The sequence below is a fragment of the Argiope bruennichi genome, chromosome 3 (assembly GCF_947563725.1).
Source record: "Argiope bruennichi chromosome 3, qqArgBrue1.1, whole genome shotgun sequence".
NCBI classification, from domain to species: Eukaryota; Metazoa; Arthropoda; class Arachnida; order Araneae; family Araneidae; genus Argiope; species Argiope bruennichi.
The window spans coordinates 73,955,751-73,977,062 of NC_079153.1; the positions used below are offsets into that span (position 1 = coordinate 73,955,751).

The 21,312-nt window shown below is 27.3% G+C and overlaps 1 protein-coding gene across 3 annotated transcripts in view; it reads left to right on the forward strand.

The window, feature by feature from the left end:
- LOC129964117 (DNA-binding protein RFX2-like) overlaps positions 1 to 21,312 on the forward strand; it is a 52,827-nt gene that overhangs the window by 20,450 nt on the left and 11,065 nt on the right. For all 3 annotated transcript variants that reach the window (XM_056078805.1, XM_056078806.1, XM_056078807.1), the window contains 11 exons: positions 470 to 674; positions 2,090 to 2,210; positions 3,175 to 3,277; positions 5,677 to 5,829; positions 6,053 to 6,234; positions 10,806 to 10,925; positions 11,013 to 11,262; positions 13,632 to 13,726; positions 15,831 to 15,970; positions 19,137 to 19,234; positions 20,371 to 20,520. In XM_056078805.1, the coding sequence (XP_055934780.1) occupies positions 470 to 674; positions 2,090 to 2,210; positions 3,175 to 3,277; positions 5,677 to 5,829; positions 6,053 to 6,234; positions 10,806 to 10,925; positions 11,013 to 11,262; positions 13,632 to 13,726; positions 15,831 to 15,970; positions 19,137 to 19,234; positions 20,371 to 20,520 (1,617 nt within the window). The remainder of the gene's footprint in view (positions 1 to 469; positions 675 to 2,089; positions 2,211 to 3,174; positions 3,278 to 5,676; positions 5,830 to 6,052; positions 6,235 to 10,805; positions 10,926 to 11,012; positions 11,263 to 13,631; positions 13,727 to 15,830; positions 15,971 to 19,136; positions 19,235 to 20,370; positions 20,521 to 21,312) is intronic.

The following is a 21,312-nucleotide window of genomic DNA, read 5'->3' on the forward strand; positions in this document are numbered from 1 at the left end:
TTCATAATTAAAGAATATAATGTGGTAAATGTTCCAAACAGAATTTAATTTTTGCATGTCACTCTTTAGGGTAATTATTTATTTTAGAAGTGGTGATTGCTATAATGAAAATTTATTCATTGTATTATTGATTTTTTTGTTTGGCATTAAATGTAGCTGTATATCAAATTTAAGAAATTTATTATCTTCTGACCTGCTAATGCAAATCACTCAGAAATATTTCCACTTTTTTAAAAATCCGTATGTTTTTTTTCCTGGATGTAATAATGATTAAAAAAAAAAAAAAACCTTCCATAAGAAATGTTGCAGAGTAGAACATTTTTCCAAAATGTTTAAAGTTATTTTTTTAACCGTATGAAAAATATAGGCTCATTAGTTTAATTAGATCATTAGTTTAATCATTAATGTTAAATTATATTGTGCTATGATGTTTTTATATAACTGTTTAAATTTAAAATATATATTCCAGACTGCTACAACTTCATGTCAATCCAACTCTTTATCCCCAAGAGAAATTACAGCACAAGAGGCTCCCCTATCTCTAGCCAAAGTTCTTGTACCAGCACAAGTTGCAGTTGTTGCTCATTCTTTTTCAGAACAGCAATCCCAACAGCAGTCAGTACTCTTTCAAGCTCTCACTGCTCAGTCAGCTCCACATTTTATTGCACTTACAGGTAAAACCTATAATAAATATATATGTAAAAATACTTTTAGTGTATACATTTCTTTCTAAATCCCATGCAAAGAGTATATATCAAAGGCATTATTTGATATAATATGAAATTTCAAATATTGATATTTTTGTATGTTTATAATTTATCTACAAAAATAATGCATATAAATTAATAGTGTTAAGATATATACAGACTTATTTTGTATGTTAGGGATACTGTAAGTGAATCTTTCAGTAATAGATCACATTTATTGTGTAATGCACATTTACTATCATATAAAGAAAGTCTTTTACAGAATTTATCTCACTACTGTAATTTTTTTAAATTTATGTTTGAACATCTTGTGATACTTTCATCCTAACATAATTTTCATTTCATTGCAACAATGTAAAGAGATTATTATATGTTGCCAAAAGTTTAACATGATACAGTTCTAAAGAATTATGAAACTAGCAATAAGTTTAAAATATTGAAAATTTGTATTTGATAGCTTTCAATTAATTACAATTATCTTAATCTCTCAAGCATGTCATTACAGTAATTTGACTTTAAAATGTTTATTATTATTTTTTTCTTTTATTATTTCAATAAAATGAATTAATTAATAAAATTAATGAATGAAATGAAAATTAATGAATTTTCATCATCATTTTCATGCAGTATTAAGAATTCTAAATTCTAATTTTTGTTTGTATCAAAATTTCCTGTACATGATTATAGAAATAATATGATCTTTAGTCTTCATTATTCCAAAACTATCTGATGTACATAAAAATACCAATGTATATCTGGACAAAATTAATTGTATTATGTAATGGTATAGTAATTAGCATATGGTATTTTTATAGTTTTTCAAGATATTGAATTATTTTGTATAATTAATTGGATTCCAATAAATTGCAATTGAAAAGAGCAGTTCAGTCTGCTGCTTTTGTAATTACTTTTTTCCATTATCATATGTACCAATTTTTATACTTGTAGTGATTTTTTTATTTCATTTTTATGATTAAATCAATATGCTGGTAAAATAGCATCATTAGTGAATTTTGTGTAGATAATTACAAATGAGTATTAAACAGATGGTTAATTTTGTTTCATCTGTCATTGTTTAGTTCATGTTGACCTAATGAAGACTGGAATTTAAAACAAGCAATTTTTCTGAAAAATCTGTTTTATTTCAGTGGTCTACTGCACATCAGGACAGAAATGCTAGTTAATCAAATAATTAATGCATTTGCCATATGTATTTTATGTTATGAAAACAATGCATTTCTTATAATAATAATGATGACTGCTTTTTACTTACCATTAATAATAAAATGCTCAAACATATTAATATTCCATTCTTTTATCTAACAGTTCTATACTATTAACAATACTATTAATGGACATTATTTAAAATATCTGTTCTATAGTACCCAGTCAGGATAATGAAAGGCATGAAATAAGTGTACCTGGTGCTCAGGGTGTTTCCTGTGTGCAATATATTGATGAGGGAGGTGGGACTAATGTATTTTCTGCACCCAACAGTCAGATGTAAGTATTCATGTTGCTGGGATTCCAACTGATCTTTTATATTAGTAAAAACTTAACTTTTTTAAAAAAATTATCACATGCAAATAACTATCACTATTTGAAAGTTATTTTCACCTTGCAGAGAAAACTCATTTATTTTGTTTAAGCATCATATTGATATATCTGGGGAAATGATAGTGTATTTTTTTTGTGTATGTGTAAGGCTCCTTCTATTCATTTAAATTAAGTTACTTATATCTCATTCATAACCAATAAATCTCTTAACATTTGATATGATGTAATCAACTAATAATCAAAGATTCTATAATGCTGTTTATGGCAGCATGCATTGCATTTTTCACAGACAAGAATGTAATGAAGGGCATTTGTAGATTTTTTTATTAAATAAAAATAATTTAGCTGTCTAAAATAAAATAGTATCAATATCTTTAGGTCATATTAGTCATACTTTTGTTTCTCCTGATCTCATCTACTCTCCATTTCTTATATAACTTTCAAAATCACTTACAGATCATTATATGCAGATAATTCTCTCTAAAGATTGTAACTGATATTTTTGGCCAACTATTTTTAATAAGTTATCTTTTGGAGCACTGCATATTATCAACCAGGATGACTAGCTAATAATTAACTTTTAAGGACAAGATTATTCCTTGAAACAATTTGTATGGAGACTTGATAATAAACTACAGTGTTATAAGATTAAAAAAAATATATATTTAAGTGGTAATTTTTTATGAATTGAATGTGAATTATGGCTGATCAATACAATTGATTTTAACCTTTTTATAAATGTTAATCAACTTTCTAATTGATATTTCTAATAGTTAATTAAAATTGATATGATATTTTTAAATATTATGTTTCAATTTCCTATTTTTATATTCATATAAGATGCATTTGTATATTGCATTGGAAATTTTTAAATATATATTTGTATTTTTTTTTTTTTTTTTTCAATCAGGACGACATTTTCAATTTATACAACACCAGAAACAGCAAGCATGTACACTCCTAATTCAACAGCATATTATAATTCTACTAGCAACTCAGAAAATTATTCCCAGGTAATATGCTCCTTTCATTAGTATTATGTGTTGCCTTTTTTATTTATTAAATTTATTTTACTTTCTGATATATGAAGTATTCAAAAATGAAGTATTGTAATCACATCACACACACATAATGCACCGAAAAAATTCGATCAGAAAATTTTAAACAACCTCGACTTTCCTGACATCACTGAGTCTAAAATACATATTTTTGGAATTAGTCTGTTTGTGAACTTGATAGGTCAAAAATGCTTTGATTTAGTTGTGTGAAAGATTGGTATATGGTCTATGTACAAAATTTGTAGATTTCTATCAAATGTTCAAGGAAACCCATTCAGAGATACACTACTGGTCAAAACTATTGCAAGTTTGAGAAATTTCACGTTTTTTCAAAAATAAGCCCCTCAAAAGTAATATTTTTTCATTTAAATTGATATTTTTTATGTCAATGCGTTAAATTTGTCTAAAAGCAAGATAGAATTAAATAATTGAATAAAAAAATATTTAATTTCAAAAAGAATAAAAGGCAAGCAAAATGTACAGATTATCAGTATTGGAATCAGTATAAAGAAAAAATTTCAAATTCTTTTGATCAGAAATGATAAAAAAAAAGAGTTCAAGTTAACTGAAAAGCATTTAATATTTGGTTGGGCCGCCTCTGGCTTCAATTTCAGCAGGCACTCTGTTAGGTATGGAATCCACAAGGTTTTGCAACAGTATATCATGGTGGGAAACTTTAATTATTGTTTTCTGAAATTTTCGTTTTGTTCTGGGATGATTCTCAGTTATTTTCTTTCACATTATACTCCATAAATTCTCAGTGGGGTTTAAATCTGACGAGTTTCCTGGGTATGCGAGAACATTAATACCATGTTTTGCAAACGCAGTCTTAACCTAAAATAACGAATGTTTCAATATAGAGGTCAGAACTGAACTAAAATAAAATTTAAAATTAATTGTTAAGTTTGTCTTACCTTTTTCGATGTATGGCTGGGTGCCAGATCTTGCTGAAATAAACATTTCTACCTTGGAAATATGTCACAAGCACTACGAATCAATTGATCCTTCAGCAACCAACATACTTATCACCATTCATGGTTCTCTGTACAAAATGAAGTCATCCAGTTGTCTAATATGACATGCACCCCCACCTTTCTGGGTGTTTTGATGTGCCGATCAGGCATTCTGGCCTCATGATCTGCTTTTCTTTATGCCAAATGTGGCCAGTCTTGTCAGACATTAAAGAAAAGCAACTTTCGTTGCTGAATATAACTTGTCTCCATTCTGAAATACTCCAATTTTTGTGCACCTTGGTCCACTCCAATAGTTTTCTCCACATTGCTTTCGTCAGTACTGTATTCTTTCTAGGTACTTGTGCCTTTTAACCATCTTCACAGAGAATCCACTAGCAATGACAGACATGGACTCATTCCATTCTCTTGCAAGTATAACAGAACTTGCAGATCTATTTTTACGGCGTAATCGTGTCAATATAGCATTGCCTGGCGCTTCTCACGAGTTCATCTACACATCTTAAAAATAAATTATGTTTAAATTGAAAAGCAATGCACAGTAAATGCAATTCGACAGCACAACAAACAAAATGAAATCCTTCACAATCGGAGCGATTTTATAAACTACTGGGATGAAATAATCTTAGCAGACGATTACTTCACAAGGGATGGCACAATTACTTGAAACTTCTCCAACATATTTATACTAGAAAACATCACTTTAAATGAAAAATATATATATTACTTTTAGGAGGTTTATTCTTGAAGAAATGTGAAATTTCTCAAACTTGCAATAATTTTGACCAATAGTGTAGTTTTCTGTCAGTATGTAAGTTAACATGAGAACTACAAAACAAAGATAATTAGATAATTAAATACGATACACATCTGAAGTGCAGATCTGTATTTAATTTGGAAACAACTCCATCAAGGAATTAATATCTGTTGGTTTATGCCTTTGATTTTATATAAACATGATTATTTAAATGTATGACATTTGATATATGATTTTGTTACTACGATTATAGTTTGTTTTCAAATTTTGGTTTTAATCAGTTGGAAAAAATGCATCCAAGATTTTAAAATTTTTTTGTACTTGTATATCAGTCATATACCAGCAATTAATTGTCAAAAATTGCATAATAATTTGTTCTTTCATAATTATTGTTCCCAAATGGCATGCCATTCATGTACATTTATAATAGATATTGTGCAAGAAAGTTTCATGAAGACTATTCCTGCTGATTTTATTAAAAAGTTTAAAAAAAAAAAAAAAAAAAAAGGTTGATATGTCAAGATAATTTTTCTCATTTGTTGATAGTAATGTTTTAAATGATAGGAAATTCAAAAATTAGGATTAATCATTTTATTGCAATTTGTTTTATTAAATTTCATTTTTAGGTGAATGTGAATGAAGACCGGGCCCAGGATAGTGGTTGCCAGTCTTATAATGAAGACCAGGATGTCTTTCAAGTGTTGGACGAAAGCAACATGACAGAATCGGAAAATAGTCACATGTCTTGTTACCCTAGTTCCCGTCTATCAGCTGCTTCTGTAAGTTTTTTTATATATATTTTTTTAGATTAAGAAATTTTTGTCTCTAATGTTTTTATTTGTTTGATACATCATTTTTATTTAAGAAACTTGCTATATTTATTACATAGTTTTATTTTAAATAAAAATTTATATCTTCATATTGGTAGATATAAAATATTGCTAATTTTTAATGCTTTTGACTAATTTTACTATACTTTAATATGCAACACTTTCTTTTAAGATGAAATGGCTTGTTGACAACTATGAAATGGCAGATGGTATGAGTGTTCCTAGAAGTACAATGTATAGTCACTATCTAAAGCACTGTAATGAACAAAAAATGGAGCCCTTAAATGCCGCATCTTTTGGGAAACTCATAAGAATGGTCTTCAATGGCTTGAGAACTAGGAGATTAGGAACTAGGTAATATTTGTTAATTTATTATGTTACATAATTTTGAAGTAATAAATAGTTGTTGATAGCCCTTTATAAATGATTCTGAAATGTTTATTTAAAAACTTTCTGTGTTATTCACATATCATAATATTTTACTAATTTGGTACTCAATAAAATATATCATTTCAACGGAAAGTTGATATTACAATATGTATTTATATTTTCCTTATCTTTTACTGCTAGCCACAACCGAGTGCCTCATGTTATTAATTATGATTATTCATTTATTTTGGTCAGTTTAACTTATGTACACACTCACAAACCTAATGTACATGGTACAGAAAACGATCCTATTACTTATTGTCTAAAGGCAACGACCAATGTAAATCCACCTTCATACGAATTTCCCGAGTACTTAATTGAATGTTTTCTAGAAATAGTTCTTTACTCATTAAAAAGTATATTCAGTCAGAAGAAAAAAAGGTAAAAAAAGTTGGTTTCAAATAGAGAGTTCAAAAATAGACTTAACCGTTGTTTGATGGGTAAAAATTGAGACTTGCCTACTTAACTTATGTACACACTCACAAACCTAATGTACATGGTACAGAAAACGATCCTATTACTTATTGTCTAAAGGCAACAACCAATGTAAATCCACCTTCATACGAATTTCCGAGTACTTAATTGAATGTTTTCTAGAAATAGTTCTTTATTCATTAAAAAGTATATTCAGTCAAAGGAAAAAAAGGTAAAAAAAGTTGGTTTCAAATAGAGAGTTCAAAAATAGAATTAACCGTTGTTTGATGGGTAAAAATTAAGACTTGCCTACTTAAATTAATGTTCATATCTTCTAAAGCAGTTATCTTACAAAAATAGTCTTTGCATTTTCTTCTTAAGACTCAAGGAGGAGACTCAAAGGAGACTTGCTAGAGTTGTCTGAGACTAACATAAGAACTACAGTACATCAAATTGCAGAGAGGGTGTGGGTGGTCTTAATTAAGGAATAACTGCAAAGATCTGTGAGCAAACTGTATCTGGCTTGAGCAAGCTATGCGTCTCTGTATTTCTAAGTAACAAAAGGATAAGGTAGTAGATGACTGACAAAGAGTCATATGATCTGATGAGTCATGTTTTTATTTACACCATGCAGGTGGCAGAATGCAAAAAAAAAAAAAAAAAAAAAAACTGACTTTATCTGTATTGCTGCAACATTTCAAGCTGGTGAAAATAATATAATGTTTTGGAAGATGTTTTTTGTATTTTATGGCTTCTTTGATTACTATGGAATGATGTCTGAATGCCTAAAGGTTTTTAAGTGTCATTGTAGATCAGGTACATCCTTTTATGTTAATGGTGAACACTGTTGGGTATGAACATTTATGGCAGGACAGTGCTCCTTGTCATAAAGCTGGCATTGTTGGCGGATAGTTTCAAGAGTATGATTGCGATGTTACTTGGATTATTTGGGTGGTATAATCACTAGATATCGATCCGATGGGATCTGTAGGTTGAAATAGAACATCTATCAAATAGCTAGATCCAGTACCATCAAATCTTAAGTTATGGATTGTGTAGTTCATTAGTCATGGTCTCAAATTCCTCATATCACTTACCAATATCTCATAGTATCCATGCAGTATTAAAGGAGTAAAGGTGGTCAAACATTGTATTAGAGCATGGTCATAATAATTTTGTAATTTTAAGCATTAAAAATTTGAGGGAAAAAAAATTATTGAAAATTGCATTTTTTTAAGTGACTTTGAGTATTAAAAATGGACAAAAAAAATGAAGACTAACACTACCATCCATCCCTTCCTGCAAAAGCAGAATATTTTGTGATGATGTAATGAGGAATTTTGTCAGTTTATTGAACGGTGCTGAGTTACGGGCAATAGGTGTTACTTTAAAAAAAATTTCAGTCATTCTCTGCAGAATATTAGCTAACATCATTACAAAGATAAAAATTTTGCATTTCTAAATGATTTAAAAATTATTGTTTTATTCTTTTGGAAATTATTAGCAAAAAAAGTGGCCTAAAAATTATTTTTTAAATGACTAAAATTTGCAAAAAAAAAAAAAAAAAAAAAAATGCTTTTAAGTGCACATTTCCACTTTCCATAATAAGTTTATCCCATATTAGTAGTTGTAGATTCAGCAATGTGTTCTATAGATTGTTATTATACAAATAAACTGACTTTCAATTTTATTAGTATTAGAGTTTTCAATTTGCTTGATTCATAATTATTTAATTCGTAGATTGTTATATGAATGTTGTATTCATTATAACTAGATAAACTAGTGATGTTCACCTGCATGCAAGTTAAGATTTAAGCAAAGTTTGTAATAGAATTTTTTAAAAAAACTAATTAAATAATGCGTAAGAAATATATTTATAATAACTGCTGTTTAAGACCAGCTGTTCCATGGAAATTTATTGTTGTTAAATTTTATTATTTATTTTATTATTATTATTAATAATAATTTTATTATTATTTATTTTTATTCGTTTTATTTATTGTTGTTAAATTTATATTGCTTACTCTTAATGACGTCTTTAGCAAAGTACTGTTAAACATCAGGTTTTGATAGACTTGTAACTTGTACTATTTTAAAAGTCTTAGACTTTCTGCTCATTTTACTATGCATCTTCCTAATTTGATATAATTTTTTTTTAATTTCAAGATGATATAAATATAATTTTTGTGCTATAATATTTAAAAAAATTATGGTCAGAAAGCATTTGAATTTCATTGAATTTTTAATTAATTAAAATTGTAATGAAACATTTTAAAGAAATCTGTGAGGAACACATTTCCATCTTTAAAGCATATCCAAAAGCAAAATTTGTTAGCTCTAGATTTAATAGTCTGTCTTGAAGAGTGCTAATAAACATGCATTGACTCACACATCATTTTTATTCCTAATATATTTGATACCTTGTGCGATATGTTGATTCATCGGATGCATATTTAATTTCAAATTAATTGTTTAGATATAACATCATGTCCATGATTCCCAAATTGTCAGACATTAAAGCCATGTTATTTTAATTCTCTTACTTAAGTTCTATTTATTGTGTACATGCACCTTTCTAGTCGAGATCATTCTCATGATATCATTAAAATGTAAATGTCCAGTTCATCTAACTTTGACAATACTGTAACTTCACTTTTGTACTTGTTTTTTAAGCTACTTAGATATGAAATAAAATTCTTCTCTGATTTTCAGAAATGAAAAAAAAAAACAAGCAGTTGAATATTTAATGAAATAATGAAAATGATTTGAATGTTAGAGCAACAATGTAATCTGTTGTTGGACATTATGCCGAAACTATTTCCTAAGAATTGTTAAAATAGAAAAATTCTTCGATTAATAAATTTTGTGTCAATAAAAAGACATTTTTTAAAAATTTTGAAACCATGTAAAAGTTATTTTTGTGCAATAATAATGGATTTTACATGTTTTTGGAAGTTTTCATGCCAGAATGCAATTTAATTTTTAATTAATTAAAATTAGGAAAATTCTCTCTGAGGTGCACATTTACACACTTCAAAGTTTTATTTAGAGGCTAGACCATTTGATTTAGAATTTTGTTAGTTCTAGATTAAATGGTTTGGCCTGGTGTGCCAACATAACATACTTTTTCTTCTTTATTATTAGTAGATATTAGTCACTTTTGGCTATCTGCTCGTTGCTATGGATATTGATTATATTTTATTTTAGTTTAATCATTTTTATAATTTCATGCCCATAAATTTGTCAAATTACCTGACATTAAATGAAATTTAATTAAATTAAATTTGATTGGTTTCCATATGTTTTGTTCATTGTACACATAAACTTTTCTAACTGTGATCATAGATTTATTAAAAATATCAATGTCTGATTTATCTATCTTGTAAATTTAATGGCTTTGTAACTTTACTTTTTTATTTATCATGTAAACTACATAGATACAAACTGAATCCTTCTTCTTAAGCTTTCAACATTGTCAAAAAATCGCATGATTAACCATTTGATGAAACAATGAAAGCACTTGGAATTTCAGGACAATAGTATAATCTACTGTTAAAAATTAAGCAAAGAAATATTTTAATAATTTTTTTAATTCAATGAATATTTTGTAAAATTATAAATTGTTATCATTGAAAACATAAGTTTTTGACAATGTAAAAATCATTTAAGAGGCTGTAAAAATATTTTTTGTGCTGCAATATTTTTTGAAATTGTTGCAAAAATGCCAAAATTCAGTTTAATTTTTAATTAAAATTTCAAAAAAATTACTCCAGACTGCCTATTCTCATTCTCAATGGTATATATGTGCCAAATTTGATAGCTGTATGTCAAACTGTCTGATCTGTAATGCACTGACAAATTTATTTATTTGTTTTTGTAAATCTTGTTAGCTGCTATATTATGATTTACTATTGATCAACATTGATTGAATTCTGCCCAGACTCTTTTTTACTAATCCTATTCTCAGTTTTCATTTTGTTAATTTTTTACTTACACTAAGAAATTTGCATCAATGAAAAATTGACACAAATTTCTTTTTATATCTTTTTTTTGTTTATATAAATTTTTTTTTCGCTTTATAGAGGAAATTCAAAGTATCATTATTATGGAATACGTTTAAAACCATCTTCATCAATAAACAAAGCTATGGAAGATATTGTCAACACTACTTACAGGCACAACTCTTTTATGCACATGCGAAGGTAAGCAAAGTTTGTACTTTTTAATCAATGTTTGAAGAAAATGCTGAAAAACACATTGATTTAATACATATCTATATATACTTATAGGTTAAAAACTGAACGCAATGTTAATGTTGAGAATAATAATAACTGCAATGGTAAAAGGTTTTTTGAATCTGATGAATCTGATAAAAAACATACTGCTTCAGCACAGCCCAAATCTCATCATGTCTATCTTGGAGATGCTTCCACTGCAATACCTGATGTGGAGATAGAATTTGATGCCAATCTTTTGCCTAATGGAATTACTTTAGAGAAGATTACTCTTTTCAAAGATGCTTATAGGAAACATTGTGAAGTAAATATGATTTAAATTCATTTTATGCATTAAAGCACAAATTTTGTAACTTACTTAAGGACATAGCTTGAATTAATTCCTTTTGCAAAATTAATTGATTTAATAGCTTGAATTAATGCATTGGATAAAACAATGTATACATTTGTTTTATCTCAGAGCTAATTTAGACGAACATAATTGTACTATTCCCATCAAAATTGTTTATATTTAAGCAAAGGTACTGTGAATTGTCAAAGTTACTTGAAAATAATTCTGAATAATTTTCTCTGGCACATAACAGAATACTTTGTATTTTGCTTTTGAATAGATAGTCAAGTCAGTGATAAATAAAATTAGCATTTTTTTCTTTTGAAAACTATAAAAAAGGATGCTTCAGGTAAAAATGTATGGATTGTTTCTCTAAGTTACAGGTGGAAGGAAGAGCTTCATGGAATTCATTACAACTATGGCGTTCAATACGCAATTAATAGTAATTAAAACCACATTCGGATCAATGTTGATTGCATTAAGATACATTACATTATTCACACACACACACACACACATATATATATATATATATATATATATATATATATATATATATAATATTTAAAAATTAATTGGTCTGAAGTTAGATTTTATGGAATGGAAAACTGCTTATGTTGATTGATTATTATTACAGTAAGCAAAATATCTGTAGTTTTCTAAAAATATGAAAGACAATTGCTTTGTAAAATATTTATTGTGATAAAAACATGCATTTCAATAAAAGAAATTGTCTTTAGGTATGTGTGTGTGTGCATGCATGTGTGTGTGTGTTGTGTATGTGTGTGTGCTTTAATTTAATAACAAGATGAAATACACAGCTTTGCTTAGAATGAAATTTACATGTTTTTTCACTAATGAAAAGCTTATTGTTTAATTAATTATTGCAAACTTTCAGTCTTACTTTTATTCCACTGTTTGTGAGTAAAAGTTAAAATTAATTAAGTGTAAGAATGTATTTAAAGGTAATGGGGATAAAGTTAGAACCTATTTAATATTAGCACTCGAGTACAAGTGCATCTAGAAACAAACAATTTTTAAAGAACTTATTTTTTTAAGTCAAAAACTTATTTTGCATAAAACATTATAGTGTATAAAGTCTTTCAAACATCTGCAAGTTTATTTTTAATAGATAAATTTTAGAATTCCTTTAAGATGAGTGAAAAAAATTGATAAAAATATGTAAAAAGAAAATGGGAGTGGTTTCCTTGAAATTTTTTCACATTTCCTATAATGAAAGTAATATTATCTCATTCTTATATAAAAATAATGGTAATCCTTGGTTAAAACAGATTATGGACACCTTTTATTCTCCAATCACTTGAGACTAAAATTTGCTATAGAAGTATGAGTAAAGAAATCATGTCCAAATTTCATTTACTTAATGTGTTATGATTTTGAATTATTACATATACACTCCAGTGGACAAACCCTTTAAACAAATTTTTTTCAAAATTTGCCAAAACTTTGTACCAAATTTTATCCATTTTGCTCTTTGTGTTTTATACTTATTTTATTCACTTGTACTAGGACAGACAAACTTTCTATGAATGAATGCCATTCAAAATTCTGTAGAAATACGCAAATTTGATTTAAAAACTTCATACAAAATTTTTTCTGTCTAGTTCTAATTAATTGTTTTCGAGATATGTTTGCACACAAACAATTCTGTTATTGTGTTTGTTTGTTTTTAAACTCAGAGAAACCTGAGATTCTTTGATGATAACAATATTTTCTTTTTGTATCTTTCATGTATGAGAAAGAAATGAAGCTGAAATAACAAAAATGTACTAAAGTAGTTTGAATTCTTACCATTTCTAGCAATAGAGTATCGAAAATTTTCCTAGTTTGGAAAATTATCTACATATTTGCAATTGCTTATTACATTTAGAAAAGATTAAAAATTAAATGTAAATAAAATTGCTATCACAAGAAGGTAAAGTTTTGAATTTTAAGTTGTCGTTATTTTTTGTGAGGTAATTTATTACAAAGTTTGTACAGGAAAATGGCAAAATTTATATAGTTTTCTAATTAATTAATGAACTTTTGACTAGAAAAATTGACAGTATTTTTTCATGTCTTAAAATATAAATATAAAAAGTTTGGTGCAATCTATTTCATTAGTTTAGAGTGAAATTTAGAACAAACATACAGAAATGTACAGCTAAATTGACTTTTATTTATATTAAGATTATAGCAATTGCTTAGTCTTAATTGTTTTAGCAATTGCTTATGAAATTTGGTTTCTGTTTTAATGATAATGAATGATTGATAGTAATAATGAATTATGGACTATTAATAAATGAAATATTTCTTATTATTTTTATACTATACTTTTTTAGAATATTTTGGAAGCTGTGGTTAATTTTCAATTTTCAGAAGTCGAAAGCCTTTGGCATGCATTTTGGAACACCTCTACTGAAAACAGGTCTAAAAGGTAAACATGTTAATGTGAATTATTAATTTCTTTTTCAGAACTAACATTATATATTACATATATATCCGGTTCTGTAAAATTTGTTATAAATCTATGTGGGCTATATATCTTATTTCAACAACAACATTAAGATTTTATAGAGTGAATAGCTTTATATTTTCAAACGAAATAAATAAATAATTCTCTTGAAGTTTACAATTTGAATTACTTATTAGAAAATCTTTGAGGCAGAGAATATCTCATATAAAATCAAAATTAAGTTTCAGATGCAAATTTATGCTGTCAGTTCTACATAAATATAAACTATTGTAATATTGCTTCATTTATTGAAAGTTATCTCTTAGGTTGCACTATCTTCAGATATGAAAAGTCTTTTTATTCAGAATAACAATGATAAAAAAAAATAACCAGTTATAATGAAAAGTGTAATACTTTTTAGATTTTCTTCTGAATTTTAACTGCAATATCATTAATTTTATCTGAAGTGTCTTTTTAAGATTTTGCATATTTAAAAATGTTTTCTAAATGCTGACATACGTAAACAGCTGTAATTAATGTAACACATTTCTCTATAAATGTCTATTTCTTCATTGCCTGTAGGTGGTACTTTATTTAATTTATCATTTCAATAATTAAATTCATAATTTAGACTCCATTTTTTCTGAGTTTTTAGGTTGTGAAAAAAATGATTCATTAAACAAAAGAAAATCAAGAAAAAAATATAATACATGATTAAAAAATTGCTAAATTCATTTTTCAATGCTGGGTTTTATTCTTATATAAACATTAAGTTTGTTTAGTGCATTGATATATAATTTATTTAGTCTTGTAAAAAAGTTCAGGTTTACTTTAGTCTATTATCACATCATTTGCTAATTCATGTGTAACTCTCCCCCCCCCCCCTTATTTATTAACCCTCTCCGTCATGATTGTCTTCTCTAGTTGCAAAGTGGGAAGAGTACAGTTACAAAAAATTTTTGATGTCATTCTGAAACATCAAGATATATATAAAAAAACTTTCAATTCTGAATTCCAAAATATGAAGTATTTTGTGGTTTTAGTTAAATAATCAAAGTAAGCTTGAAATATTATTTGTTTAATAATACCTATTAGTTCCTTCTATAATTTAATTTTAGCGAATTCATTTAGGGTGTTTCTCTCATAATTTTGTTGTATGCCATTTCTTGGGGATTTTTTCTCCTGCTGCAACAGTTAGTTTGTTGCATTTTGGCATAGTTTATTTGATTAACAGCAACTTCAAACCAAAATAAAATTATTTAATAGTAATAGTTAGGGCTATTCATTTGGCATCAGGTTTTATGAATGCATCACAGTTAATCATATAATTAAGTAAATTGATATTAAATTGTATACAACATGCACAGATTGAAAAATTTGATGTTAAATAAATATTATAGTTGATTAGTATAAGCTTCACATTCATAATTAAAGCCAAGGCTGATTTCCAGTTGAGTTTTAACTTTGATATTAAATGATGAAAAAGTTTTTATACTTTCTCATTACAGTCTGTAATTTCATAGAAATTTGAATTATCAGTTAAGCTTCTATATCTTTTATTTTTAAATTAAATGACAAATTGGAAAATGCATTCAATTTTTCATTCATAAGGGGTTAAATATCAGTGAAAGATGAATTGTTTATAGCAAGCATAAATTTCAGTTAATTGTATTAAAATTTCTTGAAATACATGGAATAGGAATTTAATCAGAGTTTGTGTATAGGCTCTTTTGTATGCCTTTATAATTTTTGAATTTTGTCTTCATGTTGATCAAGTGGTTTCTTAACTTGAGGACCAGAGAATCGCATGTTTAAAACTCAATTTCACCTAAGATCCATTGTATATAGGAGGTGGTGGATCTTGGATGTGTTGAGGTTTATACATTCTCTGTGTCAGCATCCCTTGACAAGTAGAGGGGATGCTCATTCAATTGTTACATAATATTGTAATCTGACTGTTCAAAATTATGAATTGCATTTAAAAACCGCCCATGTGACTTAATCATAATTTTACAATAACCATAATAATTGAATTTTTTCCCTGAATATTCTTTATTCTTTTATTTATTAGTTCTTTCTTTTATAGTGAACCTGATGTGATAAAGCCTTTCCTGTTAGAAATAGTGAACTTTGACCCTATTAAAGAATTCATAAAGCGAACAGATTATCAATTTTATCAAAATCTAGTCGATGTATTGATTCCTGATGTTCTTCGACCCATACCGAGTAAGTATTAGATAGAAATTTAAGATGTTGGATAATAAATATTGCATAAGAAGGAAAAGAAAATTTAGATTTCTTACCTTTTATTAAAATAGTATAGTGATTAAAATGGTTTTTGCTAATATTTTCATTAAAATAACTTTGCTGCATTCTTTTTGATAATATGGAGGCTTTTCAAAAAAGAAAAAGAATCAAAAAAATTTTTAAATGTTTGGTTTGCAAATTAAATTTTCTCTAGCATCTGAGGCAATCTTAGCATTCGAATATTACCATGAAATGAGGTTGGTAATGATATTATATCAAAATTTCAATTATAAGATGGTGTTATTGAAGGAAATGTGTTTGTTGTTGGAAGTGGTATAATTTTAGCATTGGAAGAAAATATCTCTTGCTCAAATTTAACAGCAACTGCTAGAATTGTATGAATAATTTCTCTCAAAAAGGTGTGGTTTTGGTGCTTTGTATTTAATAAAAGCACAGGTATATAAGCAGAGCAATAATTTTGTTACTTATGTATGCAATTCCATTAAACATGAAAGTATGTGCTGGTTCAAAGATGAAACCATTCACCATAATGATCTATGTGATACTACATAAGCACATAATATTTGGGTTATCAAGCAATGTATAATTGCTGAGATCATGACAACTCAGAGATAAATTTAAAATTATACCTATTGGTTTGTCTCTCTGTCACTTAATGTAGCTTCCGGCACTGTATTATTGCAGGAGCTGAAACGTGTGCATCATGTGATATTGGAAATAAGACAAGCATCAGTGTCATAGAAACACTCATTGCCTCTTAGTTAGAAGTTCAAAACAACATCATTCATGAAGAAAACTATTATCAAAGTCTTTTAAACCAATAGGATTTGCTATCAATTTTAATTTTCGTTCTTGAAATGATTGTGAATGCTACCAATTATTATGCTTCTCTGTATTATTAGTTGCACAAAGTTTCTAAATATTCAGACTGCTCTTGACAAATATCCTGTTGCAGTGTAGTGACTGACAACATAATTACTCGTGATTTGGTGTAGCATTTTTATTGGAGTTTTTATAATCTGAACCGTGTACCAAGAGATTTTTATCTCATTAGGCCATTGAAGAAACATCTTGAGCAGCATTTCAGAATTAATGCCAAAATTTCAAATTCTTTTGTTGTGGGACCATAATCTTGAGTTGATTTCTTTTACTCTAGTTTCAATAGGTTTATATTTCTTTGATTCATGAATAGATTACTTTTATCTTGCACTTGAAGAGATTTTGTATATCATTTATATAGGAAAAATATATATATGCTTTATAGATCTAAATTTCTTGTACTCAAGCCATGTTATTTCTGTATTTTTCCTTAGCTTTTACATTCTTTTATTTTTAATTTTAAAAAAACTGATGTGCACTTAATGTAAAATATTTTACAAATTTTGGTAGAAATTTATAATTCTTAGAAAAACGTATTTGTTGTAAATATATACAGGGTGCCGCTAAAAAACTCAGACAAAGTTGTTACATCATATAATAGAAGTTGATTAATTTCTTTTTAATTTTTGTTCATTTCTTTTTGTCTATCACTGTAATTATAATATATTTTATAGTATATCTCTTAATTTACATATTGTTTTTTTGGCTTTTATACAATGCCAAGCAAAAGATCTGTTATTTTATACTTGTTTAAGCAAGGAAAACGACAGTATATGAAATCGTTTGTTTACTTAATATGACTCAGCAAACAGTCTGATGCAATCTATCTTTTCAAAGAGCTTGGCAGTAATGGTCAAAGTTCAGGAAGTGTACTCAAACATTCGGTGAACACTTTCAGTGGCTATAAGGTTATCAAAATGTGAGTTCAATATAAATCCATAGGTTTCCATGAGAAAGATAACTTGTGAACTGGTAATAAATGACCAATCAGTGCAACGAATGGCAAAAACAGAGCTTGGACTGAAGCCTTACACATTCCAAAAAGTTCAACTTCTCACTGAAGAAAACAAACTCATGCAGCTCCAAACTGGACGAAAACTTTTGAAATGGGCCGCAAGTCAATGCGGTGAGAGATTTCTTTTCACTAATGAGAAGCTCTTTACCGTCCAAAAGCTCATAACTCCTAGAACTATAGGATCTAGTCTATAGATGCTCCAAGGACTTTAGCAACTGTTGAACATCACAAAAATCCAAGCCAGTCATGGTCTGGGATGGAATTTGCACAAGCGACAAAACACCTCTGGTTTTTGTGGATGACGTGTTAAAATAAATAAAAAAATATACCAGCAAGACATTCTAGAAGCTGTTGTATTTCTGTATGCCAAAACGCACGTCGGCAGTTTAAAGTGGGATTTTCAACAAGACTCTGTACCAGCTCACAAGGCTAAAATAGACAGAGCAGTGGTGCAAGGCACATATCATATGGAGAGTGGGCACAATACTCAAAAAATGTCAATCTCATGATTACAGTGTATGGTCTATTTTATAGTCTAGGACTTGCACTAAACGACATAAAAGTTTGAGCTCTCTAAAGCAGTGACTTCGGCAGGAATGGGATAGATTAAAGGTAGGTTTCAGATTAAGATTAAGGTAAATTTCAATTAGATTAGTTCAATTCAATAAGAGTTTCAATAAGAGATTCAATTTGATTAAAGGTAAATTTCAATAAGAGTTTGGTGTCCACTTTGTAAGAAATTAAATTTATTTATTAGTAAAAGTCTACACTTATTATTATTTGTTATATTTAGTTAATTTATTTATTTTAAATAAAGTTATGTTAAAAATTGTTTGTCCATCTTTTTCTGCTGCACCCTGTACAAATATAAATAAAATATTATATTTTTAATTTAGTGTATGATTTATTTTCTTACCTTATATAGGAAAAAATTTTAGATTAACATATTGTTACAAAGTATTATTGCAAAACATACATATCAGGCAGATGACTCAATAATTAAAAATATTATAGATTTTTCATGTGCATTCTTTTTTATATGTATTTTTCATGTGTATTCCATTTATTTATCTATTGTTTTCTTCTTGATAATAATAAAAAAATATAAATGTTGAAATTAATGTGCATTCATTTTCATAAATTCATTTTTTTTTTCATATTTTAAAATAAGTCACAGCTTTTTCAGTATCATATCTCAATTATAATTTAAAATTTATTTGATTTTTCTAGGTACCTTAACCCAAGCAATACGGAATTTTGCAAAGAGCTTAGAAGGTTGGTTGCGAGCTGCAATTACTGAGTGCAATGATGATATTTTGAATATTAAGGTAAGTTATTTTATATAGATATAGATTACTGAAATATCTCCCATGGTTTTGAATTACTAAAATGGTAATTATTATTTTACATGGTTATTAAATTGAGAAAATGTTTTTCAGTCCATTTGTTCTATTCATATTTTGTGCAAACATGTGAAGTGCACTGTTCCACATTCTGTTGTAGAATATATTTTAGCATTCTATGAACATATGAAATATCTTTACTGCCATAGAGACCCTACAACAAGCTTATACTAATGCCTTTGCTTCCTTAAACCAAAAAGCAGTTACAAGTTATCCATAAAAGACAAGAGTCAAATCCCAAATTTAACGCAAATGTTGAAGGCACCAGAATTCAAATAACTCAACATTCATGAAAAATGTCCCTAAGTCTTTCTAAAATGTGCACAGGCACATGCATATATACAACATACATACATACTCATACACACACACACAAACAACCAAACAAACATATAATACAACATACATACATACTCATACACACACACAAACAACCAAACAAACATATAATACAACATACATACATACTCATACACACACATACTTACACAAACAAACATATATATACAACTGTACATTTCCTAGCTTTCAGAAAATTCCTCATGTCATCTTAAGCTTCGTGTTAGATAAATAACTTTCACTTAACAGAAAATGCATTAGATGCATATTTAAACCATTTGGTTTTCTCATAATTTTTTTTTTCTTCTTATTCTTTCAATGTTAAAAGACTTTCATTGTTATTGATAATGATCATGAAGATTTTCAAGATCATTATCTTTCATTGTGATCATTCTTGAAAATTTATAATCAATATCTGTTTCTTTACTTCATCTCAAATAATTTTACCATTGCAACATGAATAATTTTTAGAGTAAATTAAACTAAATTTATTTTAATTCTTACAACATTATTCTTCCCCTATTTCATAAGCCTTATATATTGAATGTAAAATTTAAAATTTCTTTTTTGTCCATATAAAAAAATGTGTGGAACATTTTTTGACGATATTTTTTAAGTCTTAAATAATACTTGTGTTTTATAGGTAAATTTGTATTTGAATTACCACCTGAAAAAAAATCTTGATTTGTATTCATTAATTTTTTTTATTATTATTATTACAGATTAGTGCCATCAGTGCCTTTGCTCAGACTCTGCGCCGATATACCTCATTAAATCATCTTGCTCAAGCCGCAAGGGCTGTCTTGCAAAGCTCAACTCAAATAAAACAAATGACATCAGATTTGAACAAAGTTGATCTTCGAAACATACAGGTATATATTGTTCATTTTTTTATTTCCTTTATTCTAAATTATTTTATGTTATTTGTCTTTGCATACTTATTTTTGTTCCAGTTCAGGAGTACAATATTTTTGAAGGAAAAAAAAGTCTTCCAAATTGTTTTGTACAAAACAATTATTTCTTTATAAATATTTAATTTTAACACAAATTAGAACTTGTGTTTATTATGTTTAGTTTTATTTATTGATTTGTACAGAGTACCTTAAAAAGATAGAAAATAAATTTATTTCTTTAACTATTGCAATTAGACATATACTTTTCATTGCATAGTTTCATTAAATTACGACTTCAAAATATTTTGTCTTCTGCTGGGGGTGATAAAAAAAAGTAATTTTTTTTATTTTCTATTTAGAGTAAAGTGTCAATGAATAACATGTTTTTCTTGCATGCATTCATCTGTCAAGACACAAAATTTCATGCATCTATCAATAAATTTTGCTGACATATTAAATAGTAAATTTATTAAAAAGTAAAATTATAGTACAATTATTACTTTAACCATTTTTCCATACCTCTGATAGTATTTGAATGAGACTTATGTTGTAATTTTCAAGAATAATATATGTATTTAATAGAAATTATTTAAGGAGCTGAAATAGAAAATAATAATTCATTTATTAACTTTCATTAAATTTTAAAAATGTTCAGATAATATTTTAACTGAAATGATTACAAACTTGTTTAAAATGGACATCTACATAGAGTTGCATTTTTTAAACAATATTTGTGCATATGTGGTTGAGCTCATCACTTGTGACTTAAAC